The 19,652-nt window shown below is 36.7% G+C and overlaps 1 protein-coding gene across 1 annotated transcript in view; it reads left to right on the top strand.

The window, feature by feature from the left end:
• The window catches only part of ANO2 (anoctamin 2), a 518,536-nt gene that overhangs the window by 252,853 nt on the left and 246,031 nt on the right, over positions 1-19,652 (top strand). Inside the window, exon 10 of the mRNA XM_043967816.1 lies at positions 11,126-11,260. Within this exon, the coding sequence (XP_043823751.1) occupies positions 11,126-11,260 (135 nt within the window). The remainder of the gene's footprint in view (positions 1-11,125; positions 11,261-19,652) is intronic.

The raw sequence follows: 19,652 nt of genomic DNA, 5'->3' as shown, positions 1-19,652 counted from the left end.
GGATTTGGGGAGGAGATGATTTGAAAAGAGAAAAGAAAGTTTAGAATTGCCACTGTGGGAAATGTGATAATCAATTAGGGAGGGATAAAGTGATTGATTTCTGACAGTGATGACCCAGTTGGGATTAGATAACGAATGTGACCCAATCATCTCAGGTGTTTAACTTCTCCTGGCAGCATTTGGCTGCAAGTGAGTAGGAGTGGAGGAGGCTGATCCTAGGAACAATCCAAGGTTTGGGACTCGTCAGTTAGGAAAGGTGATAGGACAAGTCAGGTATTGGGGAAAGAAATTCTAGAGTAAAGGCCTTGTAATGTTCAAGATTGGGAAGGGAAGAAAGTGAAGCCAGAACAGGGTTGATGGCCTGAAAGACTACTGAGGAGTGGAGGGAATAGAAGTCACAGTGAGGATAAAGGAAAAGTTCAGGAGAAGTGAGGCATAGGGAGTGATGTAATAATTGTAGATATATTCACAGATCTTTTCCATTTTTCTTTTATTTTTTATTCTCCTTCCAATTTCATCCTTAAATATTCACAGGATGATCTGGCTTAATTGGGTTGCTTGCCAAGCTGTCCATAAACTTGTTTTGCTCTTTATTGTTTCTCACTGTTTTATGAGGTGATACTGCTTATGATATTCCCTAAACTCCTCTATAAGATCCTGCAAATGAATTTATATTCAAAACTGGTGTTGTCCTTGGCCTCCATATCTTTTGCTTTGGCAAGGAGATCAAATGTTTGCTGGCCTTTCTAGCTGGTCAGGTCTTGGATTTGAATTATAGAGTGCTGGAAATGATTAAATAAAAGTAATTTACAATTATAAGGCTAGAGGCACTTATTGAAGCATCCTAGGCTTGAGAGCCAAAAGGAACCTTAGAAGTCATAGAGTCTAACTTTATCAATTTACAGATGAGGAAACTATGATGCAAAGAAATGAGGTGGTCTGTCCAAGGCTATACAGGCAGTAGGTGGCAGAGAGAATTTTCAAGCCCACTTTTTAAAAACTATATCATTGTGTCTATCTATGCATAGGATCAGGTGGAAATCATCAGTTGATCATCCAGTCCACTAGCTCTGAAGTAACAGACCCATTTAATATAAGCAGGTTCAAGCCTTAACTTCCTGTACTGTCAGGTATGCTACAGGTTCCACTAATAAAAAATGCATGTCTCACTGTTGATCCAGCTTATGCTTTATAATAAGTTTTTTTTTCCACCGAAGTCAGTGTAATAGCAGTATTTTCACAAGATAATTCTATCAATTCAATAATAATAATTCAATCAGACTTTACAATTCCAGGTGGGTACTTAACTATCTCATAAGGTAATATTTCCCTTCAGCTTTGGCATTCTAGGCTATTTCTAAGGGAGAGTAACAAGGTAAGTTCTGTGGTACAATGGCGTATGCCTTGGCCATGCATGGCCAAAGCAACTCATGCTCCAAATTCCAGAGTTTAAAATATGCTCTCTCCTCTTGGATGGTTGCCCTGGGTGAAGTGTCTGCTGGACATGTCACTGCTGGGCTCCCTTTTCCTTTCTGTTGCTCAACCCCAGATCACCAAGCTAAACCTCTGTCTATTCACAAACTTTTCCAGTTTCCTGCCTTTATTCATTGGAAATTCTCCTGCCAGGCAAGTGACTATTTTCTATCAAACCCCAGGACATTCTTGAATGAACTTCATGAGTTCAGTGCTTGGCTCACAATATTTCTTTCCTCCTCATATCCTTCCCTCACACTAGAGGACTCTAGTGCTGATATTTGCTTTCTTTTTCCCCATGTTCCATCAAGTACCATAATTTCTAATTCTTCAATTTACTCAGTGTTATGGCCAATGAGTCATCTAGTCTTAGAATCTCAGGCTCGGTCATTCAATATCCAAGTATTTCTTAAGAGTCTACTATGTGCCAGACACTGCTTGATGCTGGAGATTCAAGTTCAAAGACTGAAACAGTCTCTATTCATAATGAGCTAATGTCTTCCAAATGCCCATTCATACTCACTGAATTATTCAATATATTGTTATATCTTGTTGTTTATCCTTCCCCAAATCTCTCCTATACATTTCCTTTTTTTTCTACTTAAACAGTCACTCTCCTAGCACAGGTACCTGTCACCTCTTGCCTGGACTATTGCAATAGCCTCAAGTCTCTTCACACTCAGCTACCAAATGGATTTTTCTAAAGGAAAGGCCACACAATATCACTCTTTTCTTAAACAAACTCTAGTGGTATCCTGTTAACTTAGGACCAAGTATAAAGATGTCTCTTTGGCATTTTAAACCCTCCTCATCCTGGACCCTTAATACTTTTCCTATCTTCTTGTACTTTACTTTCATAATGAGCAGTGTGTTCTTCAGTCTTTTCAGTTGTGTCCAACTCTTTATAACTCTAGGGTTTTCTTGGCAAAGACACTGGAGTGTGGTCTGCAATTTCCTTCTCCAGCTCACTTTACAGATGAGGAAACTGTAGAAAAAATGATTAAATGACCTGCTGGGGGTCCCATAGCTAGTAAGTGTCTGAAGCTGAATTTGAACTCAGGTCTTCCTAACTCCAGGCCTGGAGCTCTATCTCTAGCTGTCCTAAATAAGCAGTATCACCTCATCATTCTACAAATCAGCTTCACAAAACAACTTGCTAACTAACTCTGCCTTTCTTCAGGCTGGAATGTGCATGAATCCCCCTGCCTGGAATGTGCTCCTCACCTCTGCCTCTTAGTTTTCACAATTTACTTCAAGATTAATTTCAAATTCTATCTTTTTCTAGAAGCCTTTTATGTCCCTCCTCATCCCTTATCTCCACCCACTCCCATGTTAGTGGCCTTCCTTTCAGATTACCTTCTATCTACTCTTTTTTTTTTTGGTCTTGTTTATATATAGTTGCTTACATGTAGTGCCCCCTCCTTAAGACGGAAACTTTTTGAGATACTATTTTTTGTCTGTCTTACAATCTTCAGGGTTTAGTTCAGTGAACTGTAACATAGAATGCACTTAAGAAATACTTTTTTGGGGGGCAGCTAGGTGGTGCAGTGGATAGAGTACTGGCCTTGGATTCAGGAAGACCTGAGTTTAAATCCTGCCTCAGACACTTAACACTAGCTGTGTGACCCTGTGCAAGTCTCTTAACCCCAATTGCCTCACCAAAAAAAAAAAAAAAGAAAGAAAAAAGAAATACTTGTTGACTGACATCTTCCCCTAGTATTTCCTTGTTGCCCTTCTAATTTGCAAGAGCAACCCCTCAACATACGTCCTTGATCCCATCCCCTCTTGTCTTATCCAGCAGATTATTCCACCATCATCCCCATTCGCTCTCTTATTGCCTCTCCATTTGATTGCTATGGAGAACTCCTTCTCTTTTGTCTTTAAACACATCCATGTTGCCCCTATCCTTAAAAACCCCTTACTTGATGAAGCCATTCCTGTTATCTGTCATCCTATATCTATATTCCCCTTCATTTCAAACTTCTTGACAAAGCTGGCTACATATGATGCTTATGTATCCTTTTCTCATCTGCTATAAATCCACTTTAATGTAATATCCTACCTCATTATTGGAGGCAGCTAGGTGGCACAGTGGATAGAGTGCCCATCCTGGAGTCCCTGACTTCAAATCTGGCCTCAGACACTTACTAGCTGTGTGACCCTGGGTAAATCACTTAAATCTGTTTGCCTCAGTTTCCACATCTGTAAAATGATCTGGAGAAGGAAGTGACAAAGTACTCCGCTATCTTTGCCAAGAAAACCCCAAATGTGGTCATGGACAGTTGGACATGAATGAAACAACTAAATAAAAACAAAACCTGAACATTCCATTGAAAGTGCCCTCTCCAAAGTTACCATTTTAGATGCTACATTTAAAGGCCTTTTCTTGGTCTTTATTCTTCTTAACTGCTCTATAATCATTAAATACTCTTTTTTCCCACATGATCGATTTTTTTTGATCATGCAAAATATTATCATATTTGTCACTTAATGAAAGAATGTGAAAAATAGGATGTTTCAATCTGTTCCATCAATATCAGTTCTTTTTTTTTGGAGGTGGATTGTATGTTTCATCAATATTCATTTGGGATTGTCTTGGATTATTGTATTGTTGAGAATAGTCAAATCATTCACAGTTCTTCATCAAACAATATTGCTGTCTCCATGCACAATTTCCTCTTGGTTCTGCTCACTTCCCAATACATCATTTCATACATGTCTTTCCAAACTTTTTGAAGTCATCTTGCTTGTCATTTCTTATTGCACAATAATATTCCATTACCATCATATACTGCAGTTTGTTTAGCCATTCCCCAATTAATGGGCATATCTTTTATTTCCAATTTTTAGCCACCAACAAAAGAGCTTCTATAAGTATTTTGTACAAATAGTTATTTTTCTCTTTTGGGGGATATCTTTGGAATATATACCAAGTAGTGGAATTGCTGGATCAAAGGGTAGTCACAATTCCATAGTCCTTTGGGCATAGTTCCAAATTACTCTCCAGAATGGGTGAATCTTTTCACAACCCCACCAACAGTGGATTAGTGTCCCAGTTTTCCCACAATCCCTCCAACAACCAATATTTTCCATTCTTGTTATATTTGCCATTCTAATAGGTGTAAGGTGATATTTCAGAGTTGTTTTAATTTGCATTTATTTATTTGATCAATAATGATCTAGACCATTTTTCATGTGATTATTGATAACTTTGATTTTTTTATCTGAAAACTGCCTGTTCAAATCCTTTGACCATTTGTCAATTGGGGAATGACTTGTATTTTTAAAATTTGATGCAATTTTTTATTTATTTGAAAAATGAGGCCTTTATCAGAGATATTTGTTTCAAAAATTCTTTCCCAGTTTTCTACTTGCCTTGTAATCTTGATTACATTAGTTTTGTTTTTGCAAAAGCTTTTTAATTTTATATAATCAAAATAATCTATTTTACATTTAATTTTATTCTCTGTATCTTCTTTGGTCCTAAATTATTTCCCTGTCCATAAATCCGACAGATAGACAATTCCATACTCCTTTAATTTTCTGATGGTATCATCTTTTATTTGTAAATCATGTACCCATTTTGACCTTATTTTAGTATATGGTGTGAGATGTTGCTACCTGATTTCTGCCATTCTGTTTTCCAGATTTCCCAGAAGTTTTTATTAAATAATGACTTTTTGTTCCAAAAGCTTGATAATCATCTTCTGAATACCCTCTTGTCTTTACTAGGTTTTTTTTTTTTTTTTTGCTTTCTACTAGTTCTATTTGCCCAACAGCTTTTTCAGTATCCTTTGTTGGTTCTTAGTTCATGTCAGGCTAGTGAACTATAGTTGTTTTCCAGGCCTCTGTCCTGGGTCATCTTCTCTTTTCCCTCTATATTTTCATACTTCATGATTTTGCCTGCTTTCATGAGATCAATTACAGAACCATTTTTACAGACCTCTGTCTTTCTCCGGAACTCTAGTCTTGAATCACTAACTGCCTTTTTCACATCTTAAACTGAATGTCCTAAAAGGCATTTCAAATTCAACATTATAAAATAGAACTCATCTTTTATCCCCACTTCCCCCACTCCTCTTCTGAACTTCAAGGCACCATTATCTTCTCAGCCATATAGACTCCCAACCTCAATATCATCTTTGACTCTTCAAGATCATTCTACGTATCCAATCTTTTACCACATCTTATTGGTTTTACCTTTGTAGCAACTCTCATATGGTCTATTCTCTACAATCACATAGATACAACTCTGGTGCAGGGCCATAGTATATCTCACCTGGATTGTCACATTAGCCTTCTCATTGGTCTTTCTCTGTTTCAATTTTTTTCTACCCCAATCCATCCTCCCCTCTGCTGCCAAGATTATTTTTACAAAGTGAATGTCACCTATCACCTCCCCTCCCCATTCAATTAGCTCTAAGGGCTCCCTATTACTTCCATGATAAAATATGAAGTCCTTTGTTTGGCATTTAAAGGCTTTTACAAACTGGTCCTTTCTTAGATTTCCAGTCTTCTTACCTTTTATCCCCTCTGCATACTCTACAATCCAACTACACTGATATTTACATAAGACCCACTATCTCTCATCTTTGTGCCTTTGCACTGACTCTCCCCTATACCTGGCATGTTCTTCTTTCCTTCTTTCTCTTAGTTTCCTGGCTTCAATAATGCAAATCCCACCACCTTCTTCAGGAATTAATAATTATGCCCATGATCCTCTCTTCCCATCTTCCTATTGCTATTTCTTTCCTTCTGAGGTTATTTTATATCTACTCTATATCTTGCAGATACATAGATATTTATATATAATCTTTCCCATTAGGATGAAAGTTCCTTGCAGATAGGGAATATTTTTGACTGTCTTCATGTCACCAAAGAATAGCATGGTGTCTGGGACCTGGTAAGGTTTTAATAAATGCTTGGTGCTTGACTGCCTGATTGAGGAGGTAATATGGCTAATGGTGTAGGGGTTTATAGAAGAAAGAAATCTCTTTCCTCTCCTAATGGTTCAATTTTCTTCCATAGATGGCTCTCTTCCTAAGTTTTGGTGAAGAAAGCTAGTTTATCTACATCAAATTGGAACTATTTTAATTACATAGCATACTTTCTTAGTTCTTAAATTTTCCTTCTGCTTTTATTGAGTTTGATCTTTCCCCATGTAGATTTCCTGACTTTATACATATATTTGATTCAGAAATTACTCCCATATTAGGTATCAGTTGTTTCCTGTGAAGATATAGTCCATTTAACTTTATTGTGGTGTTATTTGGTGCTTTCTATTTTCAATGCTTTGCTCTGTCTTCTTGAAGAAAGAATTCATGATCTATAAGCGTGAGACTTTATGCAATTTATAAGTCCTGTAGAACTCTTTTATTTCTTGATTATGAACTGTATTCTCCAACTTTGTTTTTTGTGGGGGGCATCTTGTATGGATTGAAGTCATGTAATATTAAATTATGCATTGATTTAATTTACAGGGTTTTATTGAGTCACTTGTAGACTTGTTTTCTGCTTCCTCATCCAGGTGTTAGGGCTTAAGTTACTATTAATATCTTCATAATGTCTTTTTGCTTGCATTCATCATGAGCAACAGAAGTTTAGTGACAAAGTATCCAGTCAAATTCAATTCATGTATATGTACATTTTTTATATAATATCATTTAATAAGAACAATTATCACAGTTGCCAGAACTCCCAAATGTGCTTCTGATGACTATGAGCATTTAGCTGATTGCTTTAAGAGATATTGTAGGTGTTCAAAGTAGATCCTACCACACCTTTTCAGAAAAGTCTATTAGGAAAGAACTTAGGACAATGGTTCAGTATCTAAGGCACAAATCAACTATGAGAAGTTATCAACAGATTTCTCAGCATGTTCAACTTTTTCTTTAATGGATTCATTTCCTTAAAAATTCTTATTCTGATTTCTCATGATATTTAATTCCTTCATTCTCTCAGGAAAGTAGTTCTTTTAGACCTTTCTCTCTCAGTATCTACTACCATCTTTCTCCAGCTTTGGTAGTTAGTAGTAGGCAGAGTGATAATTAAACTGCCTCCCATGCAAGATTGTATTCATTAAAAAATGTACAGTAACATTGTCTATAGTCTCTTTAGATGGAGTTATTAAAATTGGGGTTATATTTGTATATGTGTCATTCCCTTTCATAAGATCTGTATTACATCTACTTTTGTATCTCAGCACTTAGTGCAATGCCTTGAATGCAGCAAATTGCCTTGTGTTAAATTCATAGGATTATGGAGTATCTGTAAAGTTATAGAGTATCTTCAAGATTTAGTCCAATTACTTTATTTTACAATTGAGGAAACTGAGACTCAGGGAGATTAAGGCAGTTGCCCAAGGTCACATGACTAGCAAGTAGCATATCTGAGACTTACTTTTGTTGTTGTTTAGTTATTTTTCAGTTATATCTGATTCTGCATTATCCCATTTGGAGTTTTCTTAAGTGGTTTGCTATTTTATTCTCCATCTAATTTTATAGATAAGTAAGCTGAAGCAAACCAGGTCAGGTAACTTGCCCAGGGTCACACAGCTAGTAAGTATCTGAGGCTAGATTTGAACTGAAGAGCATGGGTCTCCCTGACTTCTATCCCCTGTGCCATCTAGTTCTCCTAATTTCCATTCTATTAGTCTTTCCACTCTGCTATGCTCTTCAATTGAAGAGAATCTTTGGATGCTTTTGCTATCAGCTGAAATTATCCTAGGATCATAAAGTATTATTTTTAAAGCACTTAAGGAAATTCATTCAGCTGTTTGGTGACAGGCTTTCTAAAAGCTAATGAGAAAAGGAGAAAAATTACAGAAAATTACTTTTGTCATCTTAACTTTGATAGCTGAAGAGATGTCAGAAAAATGATCATCTATTTTATTCAAATGGCACTTACATTTCCTAAGCACATAAGAACTACGGTCTCATTTATCCTTACACTAAGTTACTTAACAGATAGGGAAGCTGAAGAGGCCAGAGAGAGTAAATCACTTATTATCACTTATTAAAGGTGATACACTTAATCAGTCAGCGGTGATATAAGGGCTAGAATCTTACTTTCCCTACTGGTATTCTTTTCACTACACCATGTTGACTCACCCAATCATTAAATTTATGGCCAATTTACAAAGGCAAATGATGCTGGATCAGGGCGTTCACACTTTTGAAAACACATCATGTTGGACCAATTTAATATCCATCTAGGGGAGAGATTTTGCCTCCTTTCCTTGGCTTCTTCTGAAGTTTGAGATTTCCAAACTTCTTTTGAGAGTCAGCCATTTGGATTATTAAAGACTTTATGAATCTTAAAGAGATATATTAACATGAGTTGTTCCTTCACCAAAGTGCTTTGGGCACCCAGAGTCCAGTAAATTTGATCCTGCTTTTTGTTAAATAGAAGTTATGTAATAAATCACAATAGGCATTAACTCATTTGGCACAGATTGGTCTATCAGTTTAGGTTACTTAACAGAGCAAAACCTTGAGAAAATGAGATATAGATAGAGATGAGGGAAGTTTGTTGATAGAGTAGGACAGGTTGGTTCCTAAAGGGAGAGCCCCAGTCAAAGGAGAAATGGCATACAGACATTACAGTATGTTAAAGGTTGCACAGAAAAATGGAGCAAAAATATTGATTTTAGCTGTCAATTTTCACCAGCTTAAATTTATCTAGGGCCAGTTTCTTATCCTTAATTCCTCCTCCACTTTGCCATTTTATTTATTTTTTCCACCTTACCATTTTAAAGTCTTCCTCAAGTGTCATTATTTCATGTAAACCAAGCAGAGTAGGCTCTAACCTTTCAGAATTGTTGGGACATACCTTACTAGGATTTTATTATTGTCTTTCCATAGCTTTTACACTGTGTAAGCTCCTCAGTTGAAAGCAGCCAGAGGTAACTGGAAATTGTATAGCATTTTAGGGATTAATGAATTTTGGGTAATTGAGGATTAGCTTGATCTGAATGGGCTTTAAGAATGTCCCAAATTTGCCAGATTTATTAATTCAATCCTCAGTTTCTCTTTTACTGTGCAAACATATTGACTTAAGTCTGTCAATCCAATTTAATTTTACTTTGAAGAAATTAATTGGGTGGGGGTAAGAAGAAAGGAGCTTATATTGATTGTTGAGTCATAATTTTCCATACTGTGTTGTGACTACTCCATGATTTAAGTGTTGAGTATGCATCTATGGATTATCTAGTCTCTTAGCTACTAATTACTTTCTTTTCTTCCTCCTCTTCCTCCTTTTTTTTTGGACATTCCTCCTTCTCTGTTTTCTCCTTTCTTCTCTTTTTTCCTCTTCTCTTTCCCAGTTTTGTCATTTTTCTCCTTTTCTTCTTCATTCTTTAATTAATAATCCTAACACACCCACTTTCATCATATCATTGACTTGATTAAGAACTTTCATTGACTGTTGTCTACTGGCCAAAGTCACAGATCCTCAGGCTGGCATTAAAGGGCCCTCCTATTTATCTCCAATGTATGTTTGAACCTCATCTCATACTACTCCCCTTCATGTAGTTTATACTACATTAAAATTGGAGTGCTCTCCTTCCCAAATCTCCAACTTTTTCTCATCTCCATGATTTTGTTCCAATAGTTTCTATACTTGGAAGCTATCCCCTACATCTCTACCACTTAGAATTCTAATCATTCAAGACCCAAGTTATGGTGCCACCTCTTCCATGAAGCCTTTTATAAACTTCTTAGCCAGAATTGATCTTTTGATTTTATTGTTAGTGCTTAATAAGTATTTTTAAATAAATGACTAAATGAAATGACTTATCCCTTCTTTGAATTCTCAAAATACTTTCAAACAAACTCCTTTATCAACTTACCACATTCTAATTTGGATTTAAAGGCAACTAGGTGGTTCAGTGGATAGAATACTGGGCCTAGAGTCTTAAAGACCTGAGTTCAAATTTGACCTCAGACACTTACTTGCTGTGTGACCCTAGGCAAATCATTTGCCTTAATCCATTGGAGAAGGAAATGGCAAACCACTCTAGTATCTTGCCAAGAAAACCCCATGGACAACATTGGCATTTTGTGGTCCATAGGGTCATGAAGAGTTGACAGGACTGAATGACTGAAAAACAACTTGGATTATAGTTATTCATGTACATATCCAATCACCACTTTAAAATTAAGAATCTCTTTAGGGGACTATATGTTATTTTTTGTATACCCCCCAAATCATATACTCATTAATTTAAGAAGTGTTTGTTGATAAAGAAGGCAATATTTTTTGCTATATTCTGTCCTGGTCAGATCATATTTGGAATATTGTGCTCATTTCTGGGTACCAGTTTTGGAAGGATATTGATGAACTAGAGAATGTGCAAAGAAAGATAACTAGATTGGTAAAGGACCTTTAGTCCATTATGTATGAATAGGGGTTGAAAGAATGGGAAAATTTTAGCTAGGAGAACACAAGACTTAGTGTGGGAAATAAATTTTTAAGTACTTAAATGGTGATCATGTGGAAGAAGGATCAAATTTGTCTCGTTTGGCAAGCTTACAAACAATCAGTAAAATTTTCAAAGAGGTAGATTTAGATTTGTTTATTCCTGTTAATGTATGTTCAGAAATGAGGCAAATGATTGGATCTTTAATTAATATATGTTTCTTTTCTTTTTCAGGAAGTATTTTGGAGAAAAAATTGGCCTGTATTTTGCTTGGTTGGGTTTATATACTTCATTCCTCATTCCATCTTCAGTAATTGGGGTGATAGTCTTCCTCTATGGCTGTGCAACAATAGAAGATGATATTCCTAGGTAAGTGCTCTTAAGAGGAGAGTGAGTTGTGTGTCAGATGTCAGCAAATTGGTTTTCCTTTATCATAATAATTCACATTTCCATCGTACCTAAAGTTTACAACACTTTCTTTACAACAACTTTGTGAAATTGGTAGTAAAAGTATCCTTATCACCCCTAAGCTTGTGAAGTCAAGTTGGGATGGAAGTAGAGGGAATGAAGGATGGCAACATGCTGAACACTAAAAGCCATTTTGGTAGATCTCAGTGGAACACTTCACACTGAAGGATATAGCTGCATTGTGCACACGGGCAGCTCTTGACCAGTTACTTACTGATCCTTTTGCTATTAGGTTTGTGACAAATGCAACCAAAATGAGTGAAGCAGAATTGTTAGCAAGGCTGACAAATAGTTTGGCATTGTTCAATATATGAAATTTAATGAATATAAAATTGGGGATCTGAGAGGGCAAAATGACTTGCTCAAAGATACATATGAGTATTAACGTTGACATCTGAACCTATGGCTCCTCAGATTCCAAGCCCTGCACTTTACCTATTATCCCAGATACTTTCATCCCAGATGTATTTTGTCTTTCTTGCCTTACCTTAGATGAATAGGGACACTGACAATTCAGCAAAATGCTTAAGTATCCTAGGTCTGGGACATGGTCTCCTCTATGAAGTAGACTCTGTGCTCAACAATTCTGTATTTGATAGGCTTTATCTTCCATTAGTTAAATTTAGATTTGTGGATTTGGATTTGAGTAATTTAACATTGTTCTCTGACAAGACCCAATAATCTCCTTAAATGGGGATATTATAGTTTCCTTTGTCACCCATTCCAAAATTACCTCATTTTTGAAGGTGGCTAATACCATCCTTTTTATTTAAATTCTTATTAGTGTTAGCATCAAAGGATAATGTTTTGTTTTGTCCCCGAATTTGAAAGATATACCCATGTTAGAACCAGAAGTTGCCTCATGCCTTGATGACACAAGAAACCCTGGGGAAGTTTAAGATAGAATTTCTACTGATATGGTGCTTACGATTTAGTTGGGGAGAAAAGAAATTAACACATGCAAAAGTAAATAACAGTAAGAGGTTTAATTGGGAGTTCAAGGAAATGGAAGAAGAAGTAATTGCTAAAAGTCATTAAGTGAGTATTTGTCACATGATCTGATAAGACTTTATGAAGATGATTGGACTTGGATGATAAGTCAGATTTGGGGAAGAATAGGAAGGTGAGTAGAATGGTGTGAAGAAAGCATGGAGAAAGGAAATTAGGATTTTTATTTGGGGGAATTTGAGCAAATCAGTTAAGCCACAATGGAGAATTCACATGGGAGTTTAATTATAGATAAGGTTTTAAATCAGTTTTTTTCATCTGTAAAACTATGGTGTCATGAAATAAAACTACTTATTATTTTTATGTTTGAGCAAGATTACTCAAAGTTTTAATAAAAGATGTCTGGTCAATTTGGGCATCATCAATTCTTTAAGTAATGATTATGAAGCATTAAAATATTGGAATTTCATATGCACATGTATATACTCATACATGTATATATCTATATATACACATATATTAATCAGTGAAGAAAAATATGTCTAGGAAAGGTCAGGATACCTGAGGGATCCAGACTTTTCTGTCATGTCTGGATCAAAGCATTCTGACTGAATTATTTAGACTTTTCTCAGTCCAAGATATAGGTCCTATTTAATTACTTAGAACTTGTCCCTGACCAAAATTTTGCCAAGTGCTTCACAGTAAGCCAGGATAAACCAATTATTTGCCTGTAGGTAATATGTCCATGTCAAAAGACATCGTGTTCTGTGCTAGGGCACACTACAAAATTGTATACAATGTCTGGCTGGCTTAATCCTAGTGTGGGAGTTCATTCACTCTTATGATTCTCAATAATCAGAGACACAAAAGAGTCCCTCCTTGTTGGACCATCCCTTGCATTGTAGATCTCTTCTCAGCTGAGGCCTCTATCTGGCAATCAGTTATTTTGAATTTGTTAGTGAAGCTATAATATTTGAAACCTAGTCTTAATCTCAGGTCCAGAAACTTCTAGCGATGTATGTTATAGGATTGGCATGAGGCAACATTCCCTTGATAAGTGGAGAGGAACTTGTCTATAACTAAATCCCAGGTTCTCATCCCATGCTAAAAAGATCAGGACTAAAAAGTCTAGACCTCTAGATTGGTGAGAAAACTAAAGCATTTAGGATACTTCTTTTGGCTAGATTTATCTAATTCTGAGAGCGGGAGATTCAGATCCCCCACTAGTATAGTATTACTATCTAATTCCTCTTGTAACTCATTTAACTTCTCCTCTAAGAACTTGGATGCTATACCACTTGGCACATACATATTCAATATTGATATTACTTCATTATCTATAGTACCTTTAAGTAAGATGTAATTTTCTTCCTTATCTCTTTTAATGAGATCTATTTTTGCCTGCACTTTGTCTGAAATAAGGATTGCTACCCCTGCCTTTTTTACTTTAGCTGAGGCGTAATATATTCTGCTCCAGCCTTTTACCTTTACTCTGTGTGTATCTCTCTGCTTCAAATGTGTTTCTTGTAAACAGCATATTGTAGGGTTCTGGTTTTTAATCCACTCTGCAATTCGCTTCCGTTTTATAGCAGAGTTCATCCCATTCACATTCACAGTTATTATTACTGACTGTCTATTCCCCTCCATTCTATTTACCCCCTTTGTACTTTTCCCCCCTTCTTTCACCCTATTCCTCCTCACCGACGTTTTACTTCTTACCCCTTCCTCCCCCAATCTGCCCTCCCTTTTTATCACCCCCCTCTCTTTTCTTTACCCTTTTCTCCCTTGCTTTTGTCCTCCCTTCTATCAGTCCCCCCCTTTCCCTTCCCCTTTTGTTTCCCTAAAGAATGAGTTAAGTTTCTTTATCCCAATGAACGTATATGTTATTCCCTCTTTGAGTCAAATCTAATGAGAATAGGGTTGAAACCATGTTCCCCCCTCCTTTCTTTCCCTCTATTATAATAGGTTTTTTTCCACCTCTTCATATGATATAATTCATCCCATTCCACCTCCCCTTTCCTCTCCTCCCCATAGACTCCCTTTTTATCCCCTTAATTCTTTTGTATCATCACATCAAAGACAATTTATATTTATACCCTCTATATAAAGTCCTTCTCTCTGCCCAAATACATTTACAGTTCTTAAGAGTTATGAGTATTATCTTCCTGTGTAGGGATATAAACAGTTTAACCTAATAGGGTAACTTTTTCTTTCCCCTCTGTTTACCTTTTTAAACTTCTCTTGAGTCTTGTATGTTGAGATCAAATTTTCTATTCAGTTCTGGTCTTTTCACCAGGAAAGATTGAAAGTCCCCAATGTCATTAAATGTCCATCTTTTCCCCTGAAAGAAAATGAACATTTTTGCTGGGTAATAGATTCTCGGCTGCAATCCAAGCTCCTTTGCCTTCCGGAATATCATATTCCAAGCCTTGCGGTCCTTTAATGTTGAAGCTGCCAGGTCCTGAGCAATCCTGACTGTGGCTCCATGATATTTAAATTGCTTCTTTCTGGCTGCTTGGAGTATTTTCTCCTTCACCTGATAATTCTGGAATTTGGCTACAATATTCCTTGGAGTTTTCCTTTTGGGGTCTCTTTCAGGAGGTGATCGATGGATTCTTTCAATGATGATTTTATCCTTTGATTCTATGATATCAGGGCAGTTCTCCTTAATAATTTCCTGGAATATGGTATCTAGATTCTTTTTCTGGTCATGGCTTTCAGGCAGTCCAATGATTCTCAAATTGTCTCTCCTCGATCTGTTTTCCAGATCAGTTGTCTTTCCAATGAGGTATTTCACATTTTCTTCTATTTTTTCATTTTTTTTATTCTGCTTGACTGATTCTTGGTGTCTCATGGATTCCTTTTCTTCCAACTGTCCCACTTTAATTTTTAAGGCATTGTTTTCTTCAGTGAGATTATGCACCTTTTTTTCCATTTGGCTAAGTGAATTTTTTAAGGTATTGTTTTCTTCAGTGAGATTATGCACCTTTTTTTCCATTTGGCTAAGTGAATTTTTTAAGGTATTGTTTTCTTCAGTGAGATTATGCAGCTCTTTTTCCATTTGGCCAAATGAATTTTTTAAGGCTTTGTTGTCTTCAGCTTCCTTTTCCAAGCTGCTGATTCTTTTTTCATAGTTTTTTTGTTTTGCTTTCATTTCTCTCCCCATTTTTTCTTCTACCTCTTGCAATTGATTTTTAAAATCCTTTTTGAGCTCTTCCAGGAAGGCTTTTTGTTCTTGCAACCAATTCACCTTCCCTTGTGAGGCTTCAGATGTAGACAATTTGAGGCTATTGTCCTCATCTGAGTTTGTGTTGGCTTCTTCCCTATTGATACAGAAGCTCTCAATGGAGAGGGCTCTTTTTTGCTTCTTACTCATTATTGCAGCTTATTTATTTATTCTTTAAGTTGAGGTCTGCTCTGGGGGCACCAGGGTCCCTGTTTTGGGCTTCTTGTGCAGGTGTATAGGTGCTGTGTGACCGGGCTTTTACTCTGAGGCCTTTATGGTGTGTGGAGATGCCCCGCCCTGCACTTCCTGTATGATTGTGCTCGGCCAGCCAGGCGCCAGACCCCGGCGTCTGATCCCGCCGTTCGTGGCCCTCTCGGCCGGTGCAGGTAAGTTTTTCCACTGTCCTTCTTGGTCACCAGATTTTTGAACCAGGTTCCGGGAGCCTCAGTTGTTCGGCTGTGGCCCGCAGCTCCTGCTGACTTGCCCCGACCCCCTTGGCGCTGGGTTGCTGCCCTGCACTGGGCCTCCCTTTTGCCCGAGTCAGACCGACCTTTTCCTGAAGTCTTCTAAATTATCTCTGGTTGGAGGACTGTGTCTCTCTGTCTCTTTGCAGGTTCTGTAGTTTCAGAATCCATCCAGAGGCTTGATTTAATGTTCGTTTTGAGGGAACAGAAGGAGAGCTCAGGCAGCTTGCTGCTTCCTCTCCGCCATCTTGGCTCCGCCCAGTTTCAGGATACTTCTTGATAAAACTTCCAAAATTCTTTTGAATCGTTTATTCAAAAACTTGGTCCATCCAACCACAAATGTGGACTCTCCTTGACGTAAGCCCTCAAAGGTCCTTCCTTACCTTAATCCCAAAACAATGAGCAGTTAAATGAAGCAATATTTAATCTTCTAGTTCAGATCGATGTCATTCCAAAGGTACACACTCTATTGCCAAGCTCAAAATGGAGAACTTCTTTGGGGAAAAAAAGGGTATGTCTTCTTTCCATTGAAAGAAAAGTGGCTGCTGATTTAAGGAAACAGATGGCTCTATTCCATAGGACATAGAGCAGAACAAGTTAGAGATCTGGGTGGTACCCTCAATAATTTTCTTGGAATAAGACTATGTATTCTTTTAAATAAAGTTACATTTTTAAAAGTTTTTTAAACCCAGCTAGTCAAGATGAGGGGTGCCATTTCTTTAAGAGGTTATCCCCATGCTTTAGAGGACCCAAATTTCATATATACATCAGCAAAAAGAGGTCAAAATATCTGTTGGCTGCAGACTTTTCTGCAGTGTCTGAAATGCAACATCTTATCACAAAATATAGCTAATGAGAGAGGGGATAAATTTAAGATTACCTGAGGATTACTTTTATCTTGGTTAGAGACTTATACAATTTACAGGAAGAAGGGTGAACATGAAGTTATTTCATGCCACAGGAAAAAGGCAGCTGTAGGAGGAAAGTAGACAAGTTGACTTCAATAGTATGTATAGCTTGAATAATCTCTAACCTTTTGAACTTCTCTTAAATTCCATGATTAAACCCACCTGCTCTAGATAGGTGACTAGAGCTTTCTGACAGAAAGCATGGACAAAAGCTACTTTGCAATTTTTGCCTCACATATTTCCTGAGCTTTGCATAATTAAAAAAAATCAGACAAACACCACCTCCACTAACATAAAGGAAAAAAAAAGCCTTTTAGCTGTCTATGGGTACAATATTCAGAACAAGGGAAATGACAATTCCTCTGTAATTGGTTCTAATAAGACCACATCTGGAGTACTATGTGCAGTTCTAATTACCATTTTTAAGGAAAGACAATATGAAAACACAACTAGAATAAAAGGACCAACATGGCCAACAGACTGGAGGCCATGCCTTATGAGGATCTTTTGAAGGAATAGGAGATGTTTAGCCTAGAAAACAAAAACAAAACTGGAGGGTGGGGCACGATAACTCTCTTCATGTATATGAAGGTTTGTCATGTAAATCAGTGATTAGACTTATGGTATTTAGCCTCATAGAGCAGAATTTGTACCAGTGGGTGCAAACTATTCGATATAGGAGAGAGTATCTTTTCTGTTCCAAAAATGAAATGGGCTGGCTTTCCATCCATGAGAGCAGAAGGGGAGCTGGAGTCTTTATATGTCTCCTAAAAGAAACACAATAAAGCACAAAATATAAAGAAAACGTTTATTTAAAAAAAACACAGAAAAATCAATCAAAATAGAAAATAAACAAAATAAAGTATGAATAAATTTTTTAAATAGTAGGGGAAAACAGGAAAAACAAACAAACCTGAAGAACTTGGAGCAATTCAGGTAGAAAAACAAATAGATCCATTGAGTTCCCTCCTCAACCAAGAGGTTAACTTAATAAATTTATGTTCTCTTGATAGGTGTAAATATCTCCATCAAATATTGTTCATGTAGAACATGAGCCTTTATTTTAGCCTTTGATTTTTTGTAGAAGGTTCTGATTGTTCCTTATTGATTAAGGAATAAAGACTAAACTTGTGATTTCATTGATATAGGGAAATCTCATGTGAGAAAATTTCCTCTACCAATGCAATTTAATATCATCTCTATAACTTTGAGTACTATAGGTTGTCATTCAAGGTTTATAAAGTTCTTACTATGTGCCAGTCATTTTTTACTTGCCTAGTGTCATACAGCTAATATTATGTTGGAGATAGAACTTGAACTCAGTTCTTCTTGCCTTCAATGTCAGTTTTCTGTTTATTAGGCTAGCTGCCCCATGGATAGTAGCAAATATTCCTGTGTATTTGATTGTCTCAGGCATGATTTGATTAAATCAAGCTATAAAATGGGCCTATAAAACATAGTATAGCTGAGAACTTGGGGGAAAAGAAGGTGAGCTAAATACCTACCAGAAGCAAAAGATCAGGGAGCAAGATGAACGGAGGTGGAGATTGGGGGTGTGTGGAGATGAAGAATACCCTTTCATACAGAAATTACTCTCTCTTCTTCCCCAGAGATAGCAATTATGGAGAGCCAGTGATAGTGGCAGAATTTTTTGGCTTGAAATTTGGCATCTCTGGGGTTGGAGGGTAATCCCATGTCCAAATGGTAGGAGTTTCTTAACCCTAGCCTACTGGAGGAAAGGTGAGAATTCATGAATCTCTGCCTTATAGAGGAATATTGACAGTTCCTAAACCAAGAATTGAGCATGTGACTCTGCTATTGCTTCTACAGTTGATGGGAAGGGGGTTGCTTCCTTAACAATTTCAAGTTTTTTGTTTTATCTTTCTCTTCATTTAGGTTAGTATATTGAAGCTGGATGACTATATTTGCCCCTGGGGTGGAAAGTAGGACTCATTGGAAAGGAGGAAAGTGTCTTGATTATTATAGACTACTGTCATTCATTGGGACTTCTGCATTCTCTCTGTGGGGTGAAATAAAAACTGTCTTGGATCTGGTATTCATTGTTACCATGAGTTTTGCATGAGAGCTGGGGCCCTTTTATCCTTATTTGTGCAGACCTAGTCATGAGCCATAGTCTTAGGATTCCAAAAGAAATTCTGTGTGAACAAAAAAAGTCAAAAAGGGTGATTTTTGAGGAACACCAAATATTGAATCCACTTGTTCATGTAAGCCCAGAGCTTGGGACTCAGGACTCTGTAACTTTTAAGGAAATGAAGCAGGAATTAATACTTTTAAGAAAATCATTTGATAAAAGTAAGAAAAAAATTAAATTATTGGGAAAACTTGTTAGGATAACAAGGAACTTTAAAAGACCAGGAGGAAATTGTGAAGAAAAGAATATGTAAAATAAAATAGAGGACCTGAAAAAAATCAACTAACTTAACCAACAACAGACTTATAGCAGAAAACAAAATTATAGCAATATATATCTTTTGCAAAGAACCTGAGCTCAGAAAATGACTGAATTATCAAAATGTTATACAGAATCAAATGATAGGACCAGATGATAGCTTCAAATCCAACAATCTTAGGTTTATTGACATCCTAGAAATTTTAGAAAAACAAAAGAAACAGAACATGATATGCTGGATTATGTAAAAAGAAAAATATCCAGAATTATAAAAAAAGTAACAGTCATAAGCATACAAAGACCATTGGCCCAGTTTGCCAGACAAGGCCCATATTTC

This window comes from Dromiciops gliroides, chromosome 5 (genome assembly GCF_019393635.1).
Source record: "Dromiciops gliroides isolate mDroGli1 chromosome 5, mDroGli1.pri, whole genome shotgun sequence".
NCBI classification, from domain to species: Eukaryota; Metazoa; Chordata; class Mammalia; order Microbiotheria; family Microbiotheriidae; genus Dromiciops; species Dromiciops gliroides.
The sequence above is the reverse complement of the archived record's forward strand: the minus strand, read 5'-3'. Positions and strand labels throughout refer to the sequence as shown.